The sequence below is a fragment of the Urocampus carinirostris genome, chromosome 11 (genome assembly GCF_059441175.1).
Source record: "Urocampus carinirostris isolate Australia breed hairy pipefish chromosome 11, RoL_Ucar_1.0, whole genome shotgun sequence".
Classification (NCBI taxonomy): domain Eukaryota; kingdom Metazoa; phylum Chordata; class Actinopteri; order Syngnathiformes; family Syngnathidae; genus Urocampus; species Urocampus carinirostris.
Window position 1 is genome coordinate 39,073,663 of NC_142359.1, and position 17,961 is coordinate 39,091,623.

Sequence of the window (17,961 nt, forward strand, 5' to 3'; positions counted from 1 at the left end):
TGACTGCTTACAAAATACAACCCAATACAGTTACAGTGGTGCCGTTTCAAGCACTCGGTATGGGAACACGTGAATTCTCCCTACCGGAGGAGTTCGCATCCAAGCCGTATTCACAACTATGAGATGAAGTTATGAAATAAAAAGGTCCGTTAATATGTGCAAATTTGGTTTTGTGTCAACAGGAGCGAATGATAGGCATTGCGTGGGGATTAGGCACAGTTTATACAGGAATGACAAACCAACGGGAAATCAATTGAGAAAAGGTAACCACAGAATTTATGAAAAAGAGTGCTGCGTTTTGATCTTTTTGATTGTAAAACTATCTTTGCAATACATCATGCCTGGAGAACAAATAAAACGTCTTGTTTTGTCTTAAGATTGGAAAGAAAATGGTGTTCCCTAGAACTGTGATTTGTGCAACCGTTCAAACAAAAGCTGGGGAAGTTGTTTTTGTTAATTGTGACTCCAAAAACGTAATCCAACATAGAAATATTTCTTCGCTCTATTTGAACTCACACCACTCTCCAGCTGTTTTTGGTCAACAATGCACACTCATCCTGTGGTGATCTGCTGAAGATGTAGGCTGGAAGGGGGTCAATGGTGTAATGAAAAAGTAGAGCAATGACCTTTCGCAGCAACATATTTCCAAAATAAGTCAAGAAATAGAATATGACTGCCCATTTTTCTATAGTTGACGATCACATTGTATTCTACTGAAAAAGTGAGACCTAAAACAACTCCCATTGGATAAACAATGAATAAACAGTTTTTCTTTTTTACCCGATTTCGCGACAAGACTGTCAATAAGTTGAATTGCACTCCGGTCATTTTCCAAAAGGGGAGTGGGTCGAGGTCACAATTATTTCTGTTTGTATATAGTGTGACGTCACGCCCACCCCCCTCCTTCAGAGCATCGTGGCCCCTCCCCTTCTTGGCTGATGCAATGCTTATAAAGGGTGAGCCCACAGATTTCGCTTCAGCAGAACCTTCAAGATTTTCTTTTTATATGAAATGAATTGAAATGATATGATCTGCATTTATATAGCGCTTTTCAAGTCAATGACTTCGCCAAAATACATCGTATTTTGACCTGAATTTAGTTGAATTTATGCATTTATTAAAATAACCAATTCGGTTTTTTGATGTTTTGAATTTGGCATTGCCCATCAAGATATATGTATATATTTTAAATACATTTTTTTTAATCAAGGGCGTCTTTTTTGGTCAATATTACGATCAAACCAACAGGATTTTTTTAAAGGATTTTACGGTCACGTTCCCGTAAAAGGTAAGAACACCGGCATGTTGTTAACGCGAAGAAACGGTTTAAAAAATATCTTTCATAAGTCGTAAGTATTTTATAAAATTATTTCAGTGGGATAAATTAAATTATCTCATCATTAATGTCTTGACTGGGTCGGGGAAAAAAACATTAAATAATAAGACGCCTTGTCAGTGATGATGCGGCGTTAGAATGACACACATTTCAGATATGAATAAATTTGTAATGAATGTAATAAATTGTGATTGGAGGCGAATCAATGTGTGTTGTTGCATCATGCAAGTGAAAAAGAAGCCGGAAAAAAGATAAGTAAGGGCCATGCGCTTAAACGGACAACACGTGCCATTGTTTCCATTCCAGCCGCCGTCGCACTCAATTCGGTTAAAATGTCCAAGACACAATATCGCCAGTTGATAAGTATCTCTTAAATGTAATAAATGTATTATTTTTTTAGAAAACAGACAGCAAATCAAATACTGTTTTACAGTACAGGTTTCGTCACTCATTATAATTTGAGTGTGAAATATGTACTCAGACGGCTTGGGCACACCCTATCATTTCGTTTTTGGAAAGCTTTCAGATATAATGGTAATAATAATCCACACTGCGGCTTTTTTCTTTTTTTTGTCATTGAGGGACTGATGTGGTCTCGGATGCCGGTCTGGTAATTTTCCATCACCGGTGCGTCAGATACCCACTGCCCCCTCCCTTCTCGCTCTTTTCTCTCCCTCCCTCCCCTGCTTCGTCACTTGACCCCGCAGTGTCTGCACGATGTAAGATATTAAATGCGGCGTTTGGAAATAAAAACGAAGATTTTTTTGCATTCTTGCAGCATGAAAGCTACCGAGATGAGCAGTTTGTCTCGCGACGAAGACAACAGCAGCACCAACAGTGACTACAACTACGCCGAATGTCCTACAAAGGTCCCGCTCAATGAGTAAGAATAACGGGGGGGGGGGGGGGGGGGGGTTGCGGGGGGGGTACGATTTTCATTTTTTTTCGATTAATTGTCAATGAAACTCAACGCATTTTCTCTATTTTTAAGGCAATATGCTGATTTAGACCCGGAGAGTGAAAACTTCCTTCCTGACATAAACCATGGCAAGAAGAAGTATGAGACGGAATATGTAAGACATTTTCATTTAGACGTCTTTTTTTGGGGTGGCTAAATGATCTTAATTATTCATAAAATTTGTTCTTTCTTTATACAGCATCAAGGCAACGCTTCTTTTGGAATGTCTGTCTTTAACCTGGGCAACGCCATCATGGGAAGTGGCATCTTGGGTTTGTCCTATGCCATGGCCAACACTGGTATCGCCCTATTTGTGTGAGTAAGACCTTTAAAATGAGTTTTTTTTTATCATCTAAAGTTAGAAAGTACATCTGTGGCGAAGGAATAGTTGGATTGCCATAAACTGAAAACTCGTTCATGGGCAAAGTCTGTCCTCCATGCACGTTGTTCATTGTTTTGAGAGGTTTCATTTCTACAATAAAGCTTGATATTAATAATAAGTTCATTAGTGAAAGACAGGAGCTTGATAAGGAGGTTTTAAATGATCTGTTTTTTAAGAAAAGAAACTGCAAATGCATGTTAGACCGCGAGGGCCTGAGTTTTGTTTTATTTTAATGAAGAACCTACTTGGTGTAATGATGTCTGCTCTATATGTCCTTTCGCTAGTGTTTCTTCTTCGTTGGTGTCCTAATAAGCCTTAGTTTGGTTGTACAATAAACAACTCATACATGCCTAGCAAGCATCACTCACTGATATCTCCACTAGAGCCGTTCTGAGGTGGGGACCGCATAGCGGGGGATAGAAACTTATTGCAATTAGATATGAACCCTCGGTTGAAATAACAAAATTGTATTGAATTTTGAGATTTCTTTGTATTTTTTGTCAATTGCAAGCTTCCTTTCCATGCTTAGCATGTTTTTTTTCCAATCGAGTAATCTCCAAATGCCTCAAATAAAAGGTTAACTTTTTTTAAATAAGCTTTGCTGATTCTTTAGATTGTATCCCTCACACTACAATTCGATGACAATCCCTGTCTGTAAAAATACAGAGTAATAAGATAAATGATCAAATCACAGATTACTTACTATCATGTTGGCACTAGATAAAAATCAAGGAAACCTGTTGAAACTTGCCCCTTTTTTACAATGAGGATGAGAGGTTAAATGTTTTTGTTCCACACAAAGCGTGAGTCACTTACAAGCCAAAGGGAGTGTCCACGTTTTAAGACGCGTTAATCCTGTTGATGAATGAATGAACTCCAAGCAGCTATCTGGGTGTGCTTCTGTACACAATGGGGATTACAAGAAGCGTCTGATGCAATAGGAAAATAGGTTTTCAACAACAGGACGTGTAAACCGGCTTGTGAAAGTGTGTGAAACGTTGTGACCTTGAGGTCGGTTTTTACTTTGACTGCCAAATTTGCATAGTAACGGGTTAAAGAACAGAGTTTCTTTGTAATTCGCTTTTATAAACTATACGTAAAATTCAGATATTTTTCAGATTGAGTCAAGTGAAAAACGATATTTGGGCAAAGAAAGGCTACGGTCTCTTTTACATTGACGTCAATTTCAAGTAATGACACAAGACCCCAGCTTTGATTGCAATGGAAATATACTTTGATTGCAATGGAAATATACTTGGCACAATGCACTCTAAAGATGGTCGCATGTTCGTAGCAAGCACTCAAGTGACCTGCAGACTAATTTCTGTATCCTATTAATAACCGTATGAGTCCAAGGAATTCCAATATGGGAAGACTGGTTAGGTGCCTGCTGCTAATGACTCACTCTCTCCTTGCGCAAAACTGATTAAAAATAAACCCTTAAGTTAGTCATTAAAGAGACACTGAAATCAAAGTTTTTAAAATATTTTGTTTTGTTTTCAGCATTCTCCTTGTGGCTGTCGCCATTTTCTCGTTGTATTCCGTTCACTTGCTGCTGAAGACGGCCAACGAAGGAGGTGAGTCTGCAGTCCCCCCAAAAATAAACACCATCCTGACCTCATTTTTCTAACTGCGCCCCTTCCAATTACCTTTCAAGGTGCATTGGTGTACGAGCAACTGGGCTACAAAGCCTTTGGCATGCCCGGTAAACTAGCCGCTTCCTTCTCGATCACCATGCAGAATATTGGAGGTAAGCGCTGGTGGAAGGGAAACAATCAGCCACGGACGGGGGTTGGGCAGGCGAGTAGGGGGGATTACAGTCATAACTGAGTCACGCAAGCATGCCGATATTCCAAGTAAAATCAACACATACTAATGTTTGTGCAGACTTCTATGGTTGGAAGCTTAACATAAAAGAAATGTTGTTGTTGTTCTTTCAGCCATGTCAAGCTACCTCTTCATTGTCAAGTACGAGCTACCCATCGTCATTCAGGCCTTCACAGGAAACAGCGAGTGAGTACAATTAGAAAGAATTCTTATTTTAAATCCTCCTTTCAAAACTAAAATCAAGCCTATAATAATCCGATTATTTTCATTATGTAAACCCATGTGAGCGTGCATAATAATTTGAATTAAAGGTGAGGTGTGTCGTTTGAGGTGTCATTAAAAAGTTGAAAGTAGAATATTTTTCGTGTTAAGTATGTGTTTACGATGCCCAACTGAGTTCAACGAGCCCCTATCATTTTTTTCCGACCAGCCTATCCGCATTTATCTTACTTATAGCAAAGCTGTTCATGCCGCTGAACACATTAGGTAGGAGGAAAGGGGCGATGAGGGTTGGCGAGTGACTTTATGCTATCCACTACAGTTTAGCATGTCAATGGTAGAAGTAAGAAAACACTTGTTTCAAGTACAGTCCAACACAAACCCCAACAAAGTTTAAAATGAGGAGTTATTTCGAGCTTGTTTAAGAAATGCACATACTTTCATGTGCATCACAAGGACCTGACACAGGTTGCAATGATGGCGTAAGCCTGAACATGGCATCCGCAAGTGAAAAAGTTCCAATTTCCGTACGGCACCTTTGAGGTCAAATATTTTAATTGCAATGGTTGGATTAATTCTTTAATTTTCCAATTGCTTGTGCCTGTGTACATATCCATATAATCAGATAAATTGTGCAGTTTCACTCATCCAGGGTACTTTCATGCCCCAAACCACTGTTGGACATATAGTACAGAGACGAATGATTCGTAACAAACTCCAGCTAACTAATACAATTGGTTGATTTTTCTGAGACATTCGCATTTTTTTCTTTCAGCCCCCATGACAAAAATGCTAAGGGTGGATTATCAATATATCATGGAAAGAACAGTTGTATCCATGCATGTATTATGTAAGGCAATGTTTTGGCAAACCACATATCTTGTAAAAGGACGTGATGCAGCAATTAAGCACTGTACTTTACTGAATTTGTTGAGTGGAATGAATGAAACCATCCTTTATTTAATGTCAAAAGTTAAATGCAGAAATGTTATCTATTTGCAAAGTAGTCGGAATAGTTACAAACGGGATGTAAACAGAGTTATTCGTTAGTCTCTAGGCACATAAACAATTTATTCAAATTGCTCAAGAAATCCAATATTTCCTTTCCAATCGGATTCTTGCCCACATGTAAACTTAGTCAATGATGTCATCCATTCAGGGGAAAAGACATCTTGTGTGCACTTTGCCATGTGCCCCCCTCACTTCCAGGGTTGGGTAGGGTTACTTTAACTGGATTACTTTCAATTACTTTTGGATTACTCCAATACCAAATATGCTAATAAAAGACAAAAGAAACTACCGTATTTTCCGCACTATAGGGCGCACCCCCAAAAAATAGTTTTTGGTCCTATATCTTCCATACATAAGGCGCATTGGATTATAAGGCGCTACAATGGGAACGTCGACAAAACAGTCAGATAGTTCAGTCCAACTTATTACCCCCTTAACATTCCGAAAGCTTGCAAAGAAGCAAATACGTGTCATAGACACGTGCGGATGCGGTGTCCGTACGATGTCACTCAAATGCATCGTTCCAAATATCGTTCGGAAGGTTAAAATCTTGGGATTCAAGAAATGCCAACCATTCCTTAGTTTCTATTTTCTTTTTCGCTCGCAACTTTATTGTGCATATGACAATAAACATTTGGAATTGAGTTTAATTTTAAAAAAAAGACACATCACAGAAACATCGATATCACTCTTAAACAAGATACTGGGAAAATATATAGCCGGAGTAGCTCACCGGAGTCGTGTTCAATAATAATGTGCAACCATGGTCCTCTTATATCCGTGAGTGTAGTAAATCCAGGAGAGTAAAATATTTACAAGTACAGTACAGAATAGTAAAATACTGTTTTCTCTATGCCGTCAACCCAACACGCTATTCACATTCATCTTTTTCGGCCAATTGCAGGCTTTGTTTTGCCCTTTTGGCCTATGCTAGCCGGTAAATTATAAAAAGGATCCGCCCCTTTACCTCCGAATAACTTTAGCCAATAGTGATCGATTCAACTGATGATTGACACATCTTTTTCGGCCAATTGCAGGGTTTGTTTTGCCCCTTCAGCCTATGCGAGCCTGTAAATGATAAAAAGGATCCGCCCCCTTTACCTCCTAATAACTTTAGCCAATAGTGATCGATTCAAATGATGATTGACACATTGGTTGGCCAATGAAACGCCGGTATATAAATCCCAGCATACACCGCGGACTACTTCGCATTCGGGGGAAAATCTAGTCGGCGGCTGCTTTGCATTAGTTGCAAGACTTTGCGACTTAATATTGATCCATATATAAGGCGCACTGTATTATAAGGCGCATGGTCAGCTTTTGAAAAAAATTAAGACATTTAGGTGCGCCTTATAGTGCGGAAAATACGGTACATATGAATAAAATTATGACTCACAACACGTGGTAAGCTTTCTCTCCTGGCTTTGATTTCTTTGATCTCTGGCAAAACTAACATAAAATGCGACAGAAACAAAATGAAAATAAATCCAAACAGCTCGCCAACATCATTTTGCCGTTCCATGTATTCCAAGCCTGCACAAAATTTAGTAATTTTATTCATATTTAGTTTCTTTTATTTGCATATTTGGTATTGGAGTAATCCAAAAGTAATTGAAAGTAATCCAGTTAAAGTAACCTTACCCAACCCTGCTCACTTCCAAGTGAAAGGGAATGCATTCTTTCCGAGTAATCCTTGAAAGAGCCCTTTCAGTCGGCTGCAGCTGGTGCCACATGGAGACGGGGTTATATGTATGAGCACTTGGATTTTATTTTTGATGACGGATGCTATAATCTATACGCCCCAGAAAAAAATAGCGATAGTACGGTAGTACAACTGAGGCCATGCATTTTCCAGTGCTATATGAAGGAATACCTACCGTTTTAATGTACAATTTAGCTTATTTATTGAAAGATTTTTAATTGAGGAACAGCTTTTACTTATTGTAAAATCTAGGATGGACTTTAGAGGAGATTCTCTCAATCTCTTTCATTCAATATACCACAAGTAAAATATTTTATCAGTCAAATACTGTCATATCTACTTTTTATACACAACAAAAAATATATATATTAAAAAAAGAAATAATAATAAAATGAAAACATAAATTAAATGCTGAATTAAAAAAATATATAAAATAAATACATTTTAGCCAAACAACAACTATTGTTAAGTATTGGAAGTAGAAAAAGTAATTTTACTATGGATATGAAAATAGTAACATTCTTTAAAATGGGAGATGGAAGATTGTATTGAAAACAAAGTTTTTTTTCTTATTGTAACAATTTGTATTGTGTAATTATAGTTCAAAAACGAATATATAAATGTGTATGAAGTTATGATGCTATAATCTACACGCCCCAGAAAAAAAATGCAATAGTACGGTAGTACTGTAAATGTAAGATGGTAAAAGTGAGTAAAATTATCTATTGAGAGGACATTACAAGATTTTTTTTTCTTCTTTTGCAAAACAAGGGGATGAAGTGTTTTCATGATTTTTTTTTCCAATCTCAAGTACCATTTTGAGTGCATTATAATACTCTTGGGGATATTTTGCCCCATTTGAGAAGCACAATTTCAGAAGCTATATAGAATGTAGAAATCAACACAGCCAGGGGAGATGAGCGACTTTTAAATGGATGAATTGTATGGAGTTAAAGATATACTTTGCCATTCAGAAAATATACCATTAGATTTCATGCAGGAAAATTAGTTGTAAAGGTGTTTTAGGACTTGCGTTAAGCAGAACAGGTGAAAATACCAAACAAAGTATTCCTACATGATTTTATGTTTACACAAACTATGATTTGATATGAGACTTTATAAACGGCAACTAATATTGTCACCGGACTGGATTAATTGAATATTTTTTTTCTGCTCCCCTTTTTCTCCAGGGAATGGTACACTAACGGAGACTACCTTGTGCTGCTTGTGTCTCTCCTTATTATTCTGCCCCTCTCGCTACTCAGGAACTTGGGTAAGGATTACCAGACGATTTAAACATTCCACAGTTTTCTATAACAGAAATTGCATTTGGATTTAGGTTACTTGGGATACACCAGTGGTCTGTCGCTTCTCTGTATGGTTTTCTTTCTCATTGTGGTGAGCTGCCATAAAACTTATTTCTGTACAGTCGACCCCCGACACTAATCAGTTCTGAGGTGGGAATGGCTAAGTGAAATTGCCGAACAGTGGGGGATACAAATCCATGGTAATAAGCTCTGAAACGCCAGTACTCCAGATAAAGATGGTCAAATAACAAAATAGTGTATCGTAAGTACTGCTTAGATGGATGCAAATCTACAATTAAATAACATTAGAAATAAAAATTAATGTGAAAGGAGAAGGACATGATGTGACTGGAGCTGGTACAGTAGAGTTTAGATGATAGTCCCGATCATCAATTGCTTGTGGCCATGCAACTTAACAAGAGTAGTCATTTGTGTGCCGTCTTGTATTACTTGATAATTGCTTTTCCATTTAGCATCACTGCCAACATAGGATCCATAGCGAATAAATAGTTAAAATAACACAGGATTGTATCGCTGATTTTTTTACAAAGAACACCAAATTATGAATTAAATGAAGAAAAAAGTATTACTAGAGGTAGTTCAGACAATAGCATATGTTAACCAATAGCAGGCCAGCAGTTTAAATTTTTACCTTTTTTGGGCACGCAAAATAATTTGATGTTGCAAAGTGGAGGAAATGCTGTAAACGCCACAAAGCAGGGATGTCATTCCCCGGGGTCTACTGTACTCTCAAAAATTGTCCTTGAGTTTTTATGCATGAGTCCTATCTAAAACGACATCTCATTCTTGTAGGTGATCATCAAAAAGTTCCAGATCCCATGCCCACTTCCTGATTATATCCACGGTGGGAATGAGACGTCAAGTAAAATCCTCAATGCCACTGTGTCTCCCACAAATGGTAGTCCAGAGGACCACAGTGATGTCTGCACACCCAAATACTTTGTCTTCAATTCTCAGGTTCAAAATGGATGACACATTTATACGATATATTTAAAGATGTATTTTTAAATGGCATTTTTTTTTAATTTTTCTCCCTCTTAGACTGTCTACGCTGTTCCTATCCTGACCTTCGCCTTTGTTTGCCACCCCGCTATCTTGCCCATGTATGAGGAACTTAAAAAGTAAGTTTCAAACATTGGAAAAAAAACAAACAAACACCTGCTCCCTTATCTGGCCACTTGGGTTAGATTGTTCGTTTTTATCAAAACTTGTTTAAAATGCGGCCTTTGACTCCCACCCGCCCAGCCGTTCCCAGAGAAGGATGCAGGGAGTCGCCAACTTGTCTTTCCTGGCCATGTTCATCATGTACCTCCTGGCAGCCCTCTTTGGATACCTGACCTTTAATGGTGAGTTGCAGAACACAGGTGCCATACAAAGATACTTAGGACAGAATTTGTAAGATTATACAACCATCCATTATCTGCACCGCTTATCCTCTGTAGGGCCTCAGTGGGTAGGGGACACCCTGAACCGGTTGCCAGCCAGTCGCAGGGCACACAGAGACAGACAACTCACTCGCTCATTCACACCTAGGGACAATTTAGACCGGCCAATTAACCTGATATGCGTGTTTTTGGAATGTGGGAGGAAACCCACGCAAGCACGGGGAGAACTTGTAAACTCCGCACAGGAAGGCTGGTAGCTGGATTTGAACCCATGACCTCAGAAGTGTGCCACACATGCAGCTAACCACTGCGTTCCCGTGCTTATAGATATATATAGAATATATACACAGTGGGACCTCGGTTATCGCGGTTAATGGGGACCAAAACCACTTGCGATAAGTGAAAATCCGCGAAGTAGCGGCGCAAAAAAAAGGTTTTTTTTTTAATTATTATTTTTTTAGACCCGGTTAATGGGGACCAAAACCACCCGCTAAAAGTGAAAATCTGCGAAGTAGCAAGGTCCCACTGTGTGTGTGTATATATATATATATATATATATATATATATATATATATATATATATATGACTTCCGTGTGAATAAACGTTTTTCTGTGTTTGTTTTTAGCCAGTTGTTCTGCTCAAGTCTGTAAAAATGAATATAGGAAGTCTTCCATTAATGAAAGGAGTGAAAACGACTTCCGGAAATTCCGGACTATAGAGCGCACCTGATTATAAGCCGCACCCACCACATTTCAGGAAGAAAACAGATTTTGTACATACACAAGCCGCACCTGTATATTAGCCGCATGCGCCCACATTGAAATAACGCAATACAAACACGATATTAACCCATACCCGATACAGTCCAAAAAACACAGCCGACAAAATGAGCAAAATTTCCAAAGGTAAGGGTGGGAAAAATATATATCCACTATTGTCGGCCGCGTCCACAAACACGTCTCACCTTTACTCCACTTCCCGTCAGCCCGCATTTGCCCCGCCCCTTCTTTCTCATTTGCTCTTACAAAACATATCAGAATAAGTTTCTAAAATAAATACATTACAAAAATATACAGTTGCAAATACATATTATACATGGTTACACATATTTACAAAGAAAGACGGTACACCGAGTTTTCAAAGCTTTAATAAAAATATTATAACTTTCATCCCAAACCGTGCCTGTGAAGCGTAGCAAAACGCTACTAGGAACACGCTCGCAACACAGTAAACAGCTGTTAAAAAAACATACCGTACTTGTAGTAAGCACGGTAAACCGTCCTCATCTTCCTCCCTATAACAGACGTCATCAAAGTCGTCTCCCTTCAGTATGGGAAAGATACTTTGTCATATAGACGTCGTCCCACGCTCCCTTATTCAGAAACACCGTAGCATCACACTCTCAAAGTAAAGTTTAGGGTAACTGTTTCCTTCTATATCGGACTGCTCGATTGCGTTTAGCTTGAAAGTTGCGTCATGTGCCTTTCTTTTTGCAATTTGCAATGAGGATAGGATAGGTCTATGCTCATTTAATTTGTGCACAAGCTAAGAAGTTGCAGTCTAAATCTTACCTTTTGTACTCGAGCACCGCTGGCTGGCGTTAAAAAAATTCCATAAATTGGCCGCATCACTGAACAAGCCGCAGGGTTGAAAGTTTGGGAAAAAGTAGCGGCTTATAGTCCGGAATTTACGGTAATACCTTTAGTCACCAACGATAACAGTAAAATCAGTGAAACACAAAATTGCTTTTATTTCGATAAATAAGCTAATTAGCTAGCTAGCTTATGGTTTTTTTTACGTTTTATGTTTTCGGAAAAGACAATTATCAAGACAAAAAAATAAAGATCAAATATTGAAAAATACATTTCTCAACATCGTCATTACGAGATTGGGTGGAAACATTTGTTGCGCCACCGGGCTTTACTTGCCCAAGACACACAACAGGAAATGGTGCCCCTACGACCCTAGTGGTTAAGGGAGCCAACACGACCAAGCTAAAAGCGCTTTAAATGTTAAAGCTAGTGATGGCAAATGACTTACGGGCCAAGACAGCTGCTCCCTTCTAGGCGCAGCTTTTACAGTGCATTCCTTAAAATTGCAGTTGTTGCCCCTAAAAACACCAACATTGTTTCGAGTCTTTTCTTTAAAATGTATAAAACACATTGTTTCTTATACAACTGTTTTTGTCTTTTAGTCTGTTTTTGTGTGTGACTTGGCTTTCTGTATACTCCAATGTGTTTTGGTCTGCCCAAAAGGACAAACCTAGAGTACAACCAAATGTGTGTTTTGAAGACCGTTCAATAGGAAGCAGAGTGTACCCAAGGTTTAGGTCCCAAATGCCAAACATCTAAAGTTTGAGGGGTGTCACCTCGCCTCTTCAAATGAAATTAAACAAGTATGGCAGCTGAACAAGATTCCCAAGCTAAGAGTTATGCAAGTTCAGAAAAAAGGCCATACTTTTCCAAAAGTGGAGATACAAGTCATGCAAGCACAAGCAGAGCTGTCACGCCAAGTTTACAAACTATAAATTATGATTTTTTTTTTTTTGCACAGTGCACGTAGAGCCAGAGCTTCTGCACACCTATTCAAAGTTGTACAAGGCGGACGTCATCCTTCTGATTGTCCGCTTGGCTGTTCTCACTGCTGTCACCCTCACCGTCCCCGTGGTGCTCTTTCCTGTAAGTGCCACCCGAAAAGAATTTATTTGACTGCTTTTGGACGGCAGTGAAAAAATGTCCTCTCCCTGCAGATCCGTACCTCCATCAACCAGTTCCTGTGTGCGACCCAGTTCAGCTGGATCCGCCACACAATTATCACAGTGGGCCTGCTGGTTGGGACTAACATCCTGGTCATTTTCGTACCCACCATTAGGGACATTTTTGGCTTTATTGGTGAGTTTTCCCCAAAGTCGGTTGAGTTTTGATCTTACTTTCATTTGTGATACATTGTGACGATAGAAAAGTGAGGGTATTTTCTAAACTATAAAGGCACACTGGATTATTAGGCGCACCATTAAAAATGGGTTTTGTGAGCTATCTTTCCATTTATACGGTGCATTAAATCAAACCTACGGTGTTAGGGTTGCATCAAAAGAAACAAACATTTATTTTACAAAACATAATTATCATAAAATCTGGTATCACCCCCAAAAGTAGTTCATAAATGGTTACTGCATGTATTAGCAATTCATTGTAATTATGCATTTCCAATTTTATCTTTAAGTCTATAAGGCGCAGCTACGAATTTCTTAAAAATCTGAGGATTTTGGGTGCAATCTACAGTTGGGTCCTGTAGTCAGGCAAATACTGTAATCAACTTTTTAGGGGGGGGGCATAGTGTCAAATATTTGAGGAAAGTTTAGCCGTTTGAACTAAAAACACAACAAAAAATTGTTCAAGGGACGTATAATCAAGCGAAGGTGCAAGTTTGCTCTTGCCATCATCTAAAAGAATGTTTATTTTAATATATATTTTTGATATTAAATACTTTTGAGCTCATTTTAAGTTTACTTTTTCTATATTTTTATAACTTTTAATCAAACATCAAAATGAGGAATATACTTCTATACTAATATTTTTAATCTTACAATTTCCAATCTTTGAGGAAAATGAGCAAAATATTTATTTTCCTCATATTACTGTCTATTTACATACCTTTCAACATCCCTCAATTGATCCCCTTATTATGAATATAATTTCTCTTAAGTGACAATAAACCCTAAAAAACACGGCATTCATTTTCTCCCAAAAAGAAAATCCGTACAATACAGTGACAATGTTAGCAATTTGACAGGATCTGGAATACAGCAGATAGGCAAAACAAAATTGTTCTAACAAAACAAAACATAATTTATATGGGGAAAACATAAGTTGACTGGTATGCTCTATATTTTATTTATACTAACTGGTGTTTTTGCAGTGACAGTCCGAATGTAAGAACAAACTGTTTAAAAACACATCAAGAAAAGCCTAAAAAGTGTGGCTGATAAGAATCACATCAAACAGTCCACTTTACTGGTAATAATCTTGCTTATTTAAATATTATTCTCATTTGGAAATTTGTTTTCTTGTCAATATATGAAATGTAATCAATAATGAGATGTAATTTGCCTTAATATGATTTAGTCAGGATCACATATAGAAGGTTTTGCAAACTTTTTGTCAACACAAAAATCTAGCACTTGGCAGAGGTTGGGTGGACTTATCTACCCACGGGTATGGCTAAAAATGTCTTACAATCAAATATTGATACTTTTTATTTCACAGGTGCTTCTGCCGCCGCCATGCTCATTTTCATCCTGCCCTCTGCTTTCTACATCAAACTGGTCAAGAAGGAGTCTATGAAATCCGTGCAAAAGATCGGGGTAGGTTTTGCAAAATCTTCCTTGTCTTGCGAGTCCAAACAAGTTCAATTGGAATTTGCGATTTCTTCTCGGCCCTCAGGCCACTGCATTCCTGCTGTGCGGCCTCCTGGTCATGGGCGGCAGCATGAGCCTCATCATTATCGACTGGGTCCACAACGCAACCCAAGACCCATCGGATGGACACTGAGGCTCCACTCGGCAAAAAAAAAAAAGTTAAAAGACTTGACACTTGGCATTGACTGACGAACAGATCACGCTGTTCCACGACAATGTACATTGTACACTTTTACTTGTACACGATCAAAGCGGCGCTGCCACGAGCGGCTGCCTTTTCCAGCAGCTGCCCAACTGTTTTATTGTCTGCTCCTATCTTCGGTGTTTTTTCTTCCCGTTTTGACAACTACACTATGGATTACTTCTATCCTATGGACATGGGTTTTAACGCACAAGAAATGCGTGTATTTCAACTCCTTGCCCTGAGGAATTCTCGTGCCGGCGTGATGAAGGGGCCCATGGTGGAAGAAAAGCCGAAGCTAGCGAAGCGGCTAGCGGCGTTATAAGTCTTCGGTACCATCCGTAATCATGGTAAATGCGAACTCACGACCAAATAGGATCATCAAGTGCTTTTTGAAAACATCGAAGCGCACAGGGAGCGCAGTTGCTGTGTTTTGCGGAAACGTGGCTCACGTTTAGCATTCCGGACGCTAACGTGTAGCCACCCGGAGCCACCTGGAGAAATCCGGCTTCAACGTCGCTAAACAGAGACATGAAAGCCGGGGGGAATCGGAGAGGAGGCGGACTTGCTAACACGAGGTGGTGTATCCCTGGATTTTCACAAAGAAAAGATTTCCATCTGCCGCAGGAATGTCGAACTTTTGGACTGGCGTGACGTCATCCACTCCGCTACAAGCACCCTCGGGCATCATGTTAATCTGTTAATAAACAACGGGGTAGACTGCTGGAAGTGTGAATTTCCCTACGGGGATGAATAAAGTATATATCTATCTATCTATCTATCTTTTGCGGTCTTTTCACACCAGTGCGGTGTTATTTTTATGTCCTGCGTATACCCTTTCATCCTTTCCCTCAATCCCCTCAGTTTTTGTTCAATCAAAAAATTATAATGTGCCTCTCAGCAAGATTGTCAAAAGTGTAGAAAGCGAAAAAAGAATTAGCAGCAGGATCTCAGGTAAATTTCTTTTTAAAACATGATAATCATTTTTCTTCAATTGCATCACAGTTTAACGTGTCTGTATACTGTATTGTAAAGCACATATTGCTCAGCACACTGGTGGAAAACCAAACTTGTTTCCATACACACTATCTACCAAGTGTTTGACTCTTCCCAGCTTAAAATGAACAAAACAAGCCTAGTTTTTTAAACATGAAACACTGGGAACTGCAGACTAAGTCACTGGACTGTTACAAAACAGATGAATTGTACTCTTCATAAGATCCTGCTGATAACAGTATCATGCACAATGTTGTTTTTGCCAAAATACTTACTAAATACATACCGAAACAAAAAGGCAGGTGCATGTACAGTGGCGGATGGCGCTTCCAATATTAACATCCAACTATTTATGGAAGACTAATTTAAACTTTTAAAATCTATGGTATTTGTGTGTATATATGTAAATATATATATATGTGTGTGTGTGTGTGTAAGGTTAACTGTATATCAATGTTTTTTTAAATGATTTGGAGCTATAAAACAAAGCCACAGTGTTTTTTTTTTTTTTTGAGCTAGGGAAAAAGCTTTGTTTATCAAGACTGACTGAAATGTCCTACTGTTATTTTTGTTCATATTCCGTTACATGGTTGGGCTTCTTTAAATGTACAATCCACCTTGTTTTTGTTGCCTAATAGTTGGACGGTTTGTCAACCATCTTTTAAGACTATGGCGCTAAGTGGCTTTGCCCACCAGTGTTACTTTGTTTCAATGAAACACATTGTATATGATGTAATTAATGTCTAATTAAATTTGAAATTCCAATATATATTAATGTTTTTTCTGTGTTTTATGTCACTTGCTATTTTTTTCCTCTTAATAATAAACAGAATTTGCATAAATAAAAGATTTATCTTCACTTAAAAATATGTAAAATAATCAAACTCGATTAAATCGTAAGGCTCTTTGCGTTATTGTATACAAATGTATTTCCTTGCATATTTACAACCCTCGGCAATGCCCAAGATAATGCAGACAAGCGTCAATTCAATACAGTACAGAATATTTAAACGGGGCTACTAAATACGTCTTTGGTGCAATGCTCCCCCTGGTGGTCATCAGACGATTAAAAAAGTTTAATAGGAATCAAAGGTTTTTTTGTGAAAGTGAACGTCCAGATTCAATTATAATGAATTCAGGGTTTTTTTTTTAATTACAATTGAATAACAGAACCCAGTATATAATATTTAATTTAAATAGAACATAATTAAAAATGATCAACGGTTTTTGCCACTATTCGATGCTATCTAGAATCACTATACAATTCAATCTGGATTTTTATAGAAAAATTCCCTTAAACTAGATGGCAGAAGGCTCTTTGTTGTTGCAATTCCATTTTAAAAACCTTTCTGGTACGTGAACAAAATCTGAGTTAGCGAAGTAAAAATGGTCTATGAAATGAAATTAAAAACTGGTATATTTCACTACTCAGGTTCCTTTGCACAATTCATGATTCATTTGACATTCACTACACAATCAAAGCTGGAAATTATGACATTACCTGCTTTTAAAAAAAGGATTTAGATTTACGCGTTTTGACATCCGATCGGAGAGCCAAATAAGTCAGTCGGCGTGATCTTCCATTTGAAATACATTTTTCAAGATCCTATATAATTGAATTTGAAATCAAGATATATCAAGCAGACTATTCTTTTTATATAAAGACCCCAAAGGCATCACCCTGCTCCCCCCATACAGTAGTTCTGCAGGTCATAATAAAGGCAAAATAAAGGGGTCTTGCACTGCAACTTCAGATTTTTAGGTGTTTTTTTTTCTAACAAAATAGGAAAATCTATTGAAAAAAAGCTATTTTGAGCATTAAAGAAATAAAGATATCAAAAAACAAATCATGGCTCTGTCGTCGTTCGGCTTGGAGACTTAATTCCAGCAAGAGGAAATTGCACTTGAGCTGTACGATGCCAAGGTAGCGTTGAGTTATGTCACTTGTTGCGGGCGTGTTTATATTTGTCTACGTAAGCCTTCACCAAGTTGGCCACTTTACTCGAATTCACTTCGCCACTCTTGCTGAGACAGACCTGAACGATAAAATAAGGAAAATTCAATAAAATCACATATTGTACAATAAAAGTTGAATTTAAGGGTGCACCGATCGACCAATTTATCGGTTTGGATTCCTTTAATTTTAGATGATTAATGATTTTCTGATTCCTTATTTCATTAAACAAATACAATTCTAACAGGTCTGAAGTTATAGAAG

General features: G+C 38.1%; 2 protein-coding genes across 6 annotated transcripts in view; one reads left to right on the forward strand and one right to left on the reverse strand.

Moving 5' to 3' along the window:
* The first annotated feature begins 934 nt into the window (after nucleotides 1-934).
* slc38a2 (solute carrier family 38 member 2) lies at nucleotides 935-16,512 on the forward strand. 2 transcript variants are annotated; one of them, XM_088347569.1, is made up of 16 exons: nucleotides 935-1,288; nucleotides 2,115-2,219; nucleotides 2,328-2,409; nucleotides 2,494-2,609; nucleotides 4,180-4,253; nucleotides 4,334-4,426; nucleotides 4,617-4,689; nucleotides 8,626-8,708; nucleotides 8,775-8,833; nucleotides 9,556-9,720; nucleotides 9,805-9,884; nucleotides 10,009-10,109; nucleotides 12,703-12,827; nucleotides 12,899-13,040; nucleotides 14,415-14,512; nucleotides 14,592-16,512. In XM_088347569.1, the coding sequence occupies exons 2-16, from the start codon at nucleotides 2,116-2,118 to the stop codon at nucleotides 14,697-14,699; spliced, it is 1,503 nt and encodes a 500-aa protein (XP_088203695.1). In that variant the 5' UTR covers nucleotides 935-1,288; nucleotide 2,115; the 3' UTR covers nucleotides 14,700-16,512. The 2 variants fall into 2 exon arrangements, with proteins under 2 accessions (XP_088203695.1, XP_088203696.1); XM_088347570.1 differs by lacking the exon at nucleotides 935-1,288 and adding an exon at nucleotides 1,941-1,963.
* Nucleotides 15,698-17,961, reverse strand: part of scaf11 (SR-related CTD-associated factor 11) — a 31,095-nt gene continuing 28,831 nt past the window's right edge. For all 4 annotated transcript variants that reach the window (XM_088347565.1, XM_088347564.1, XM_088347566.1 and 1 more), the window contains one exon: nucleotides 15,698-17,779. In XM_088347565.1, the coding sequence (XP_088203691.1) occupies nucleotides 17,684-17,779 (96 nt within the window). In that variant the 3' untranslated portion in view covers nucleotides 15,698-17,683. The remainder of the gene's footprint in view (nucleotides 17,780-17,961) is intronic.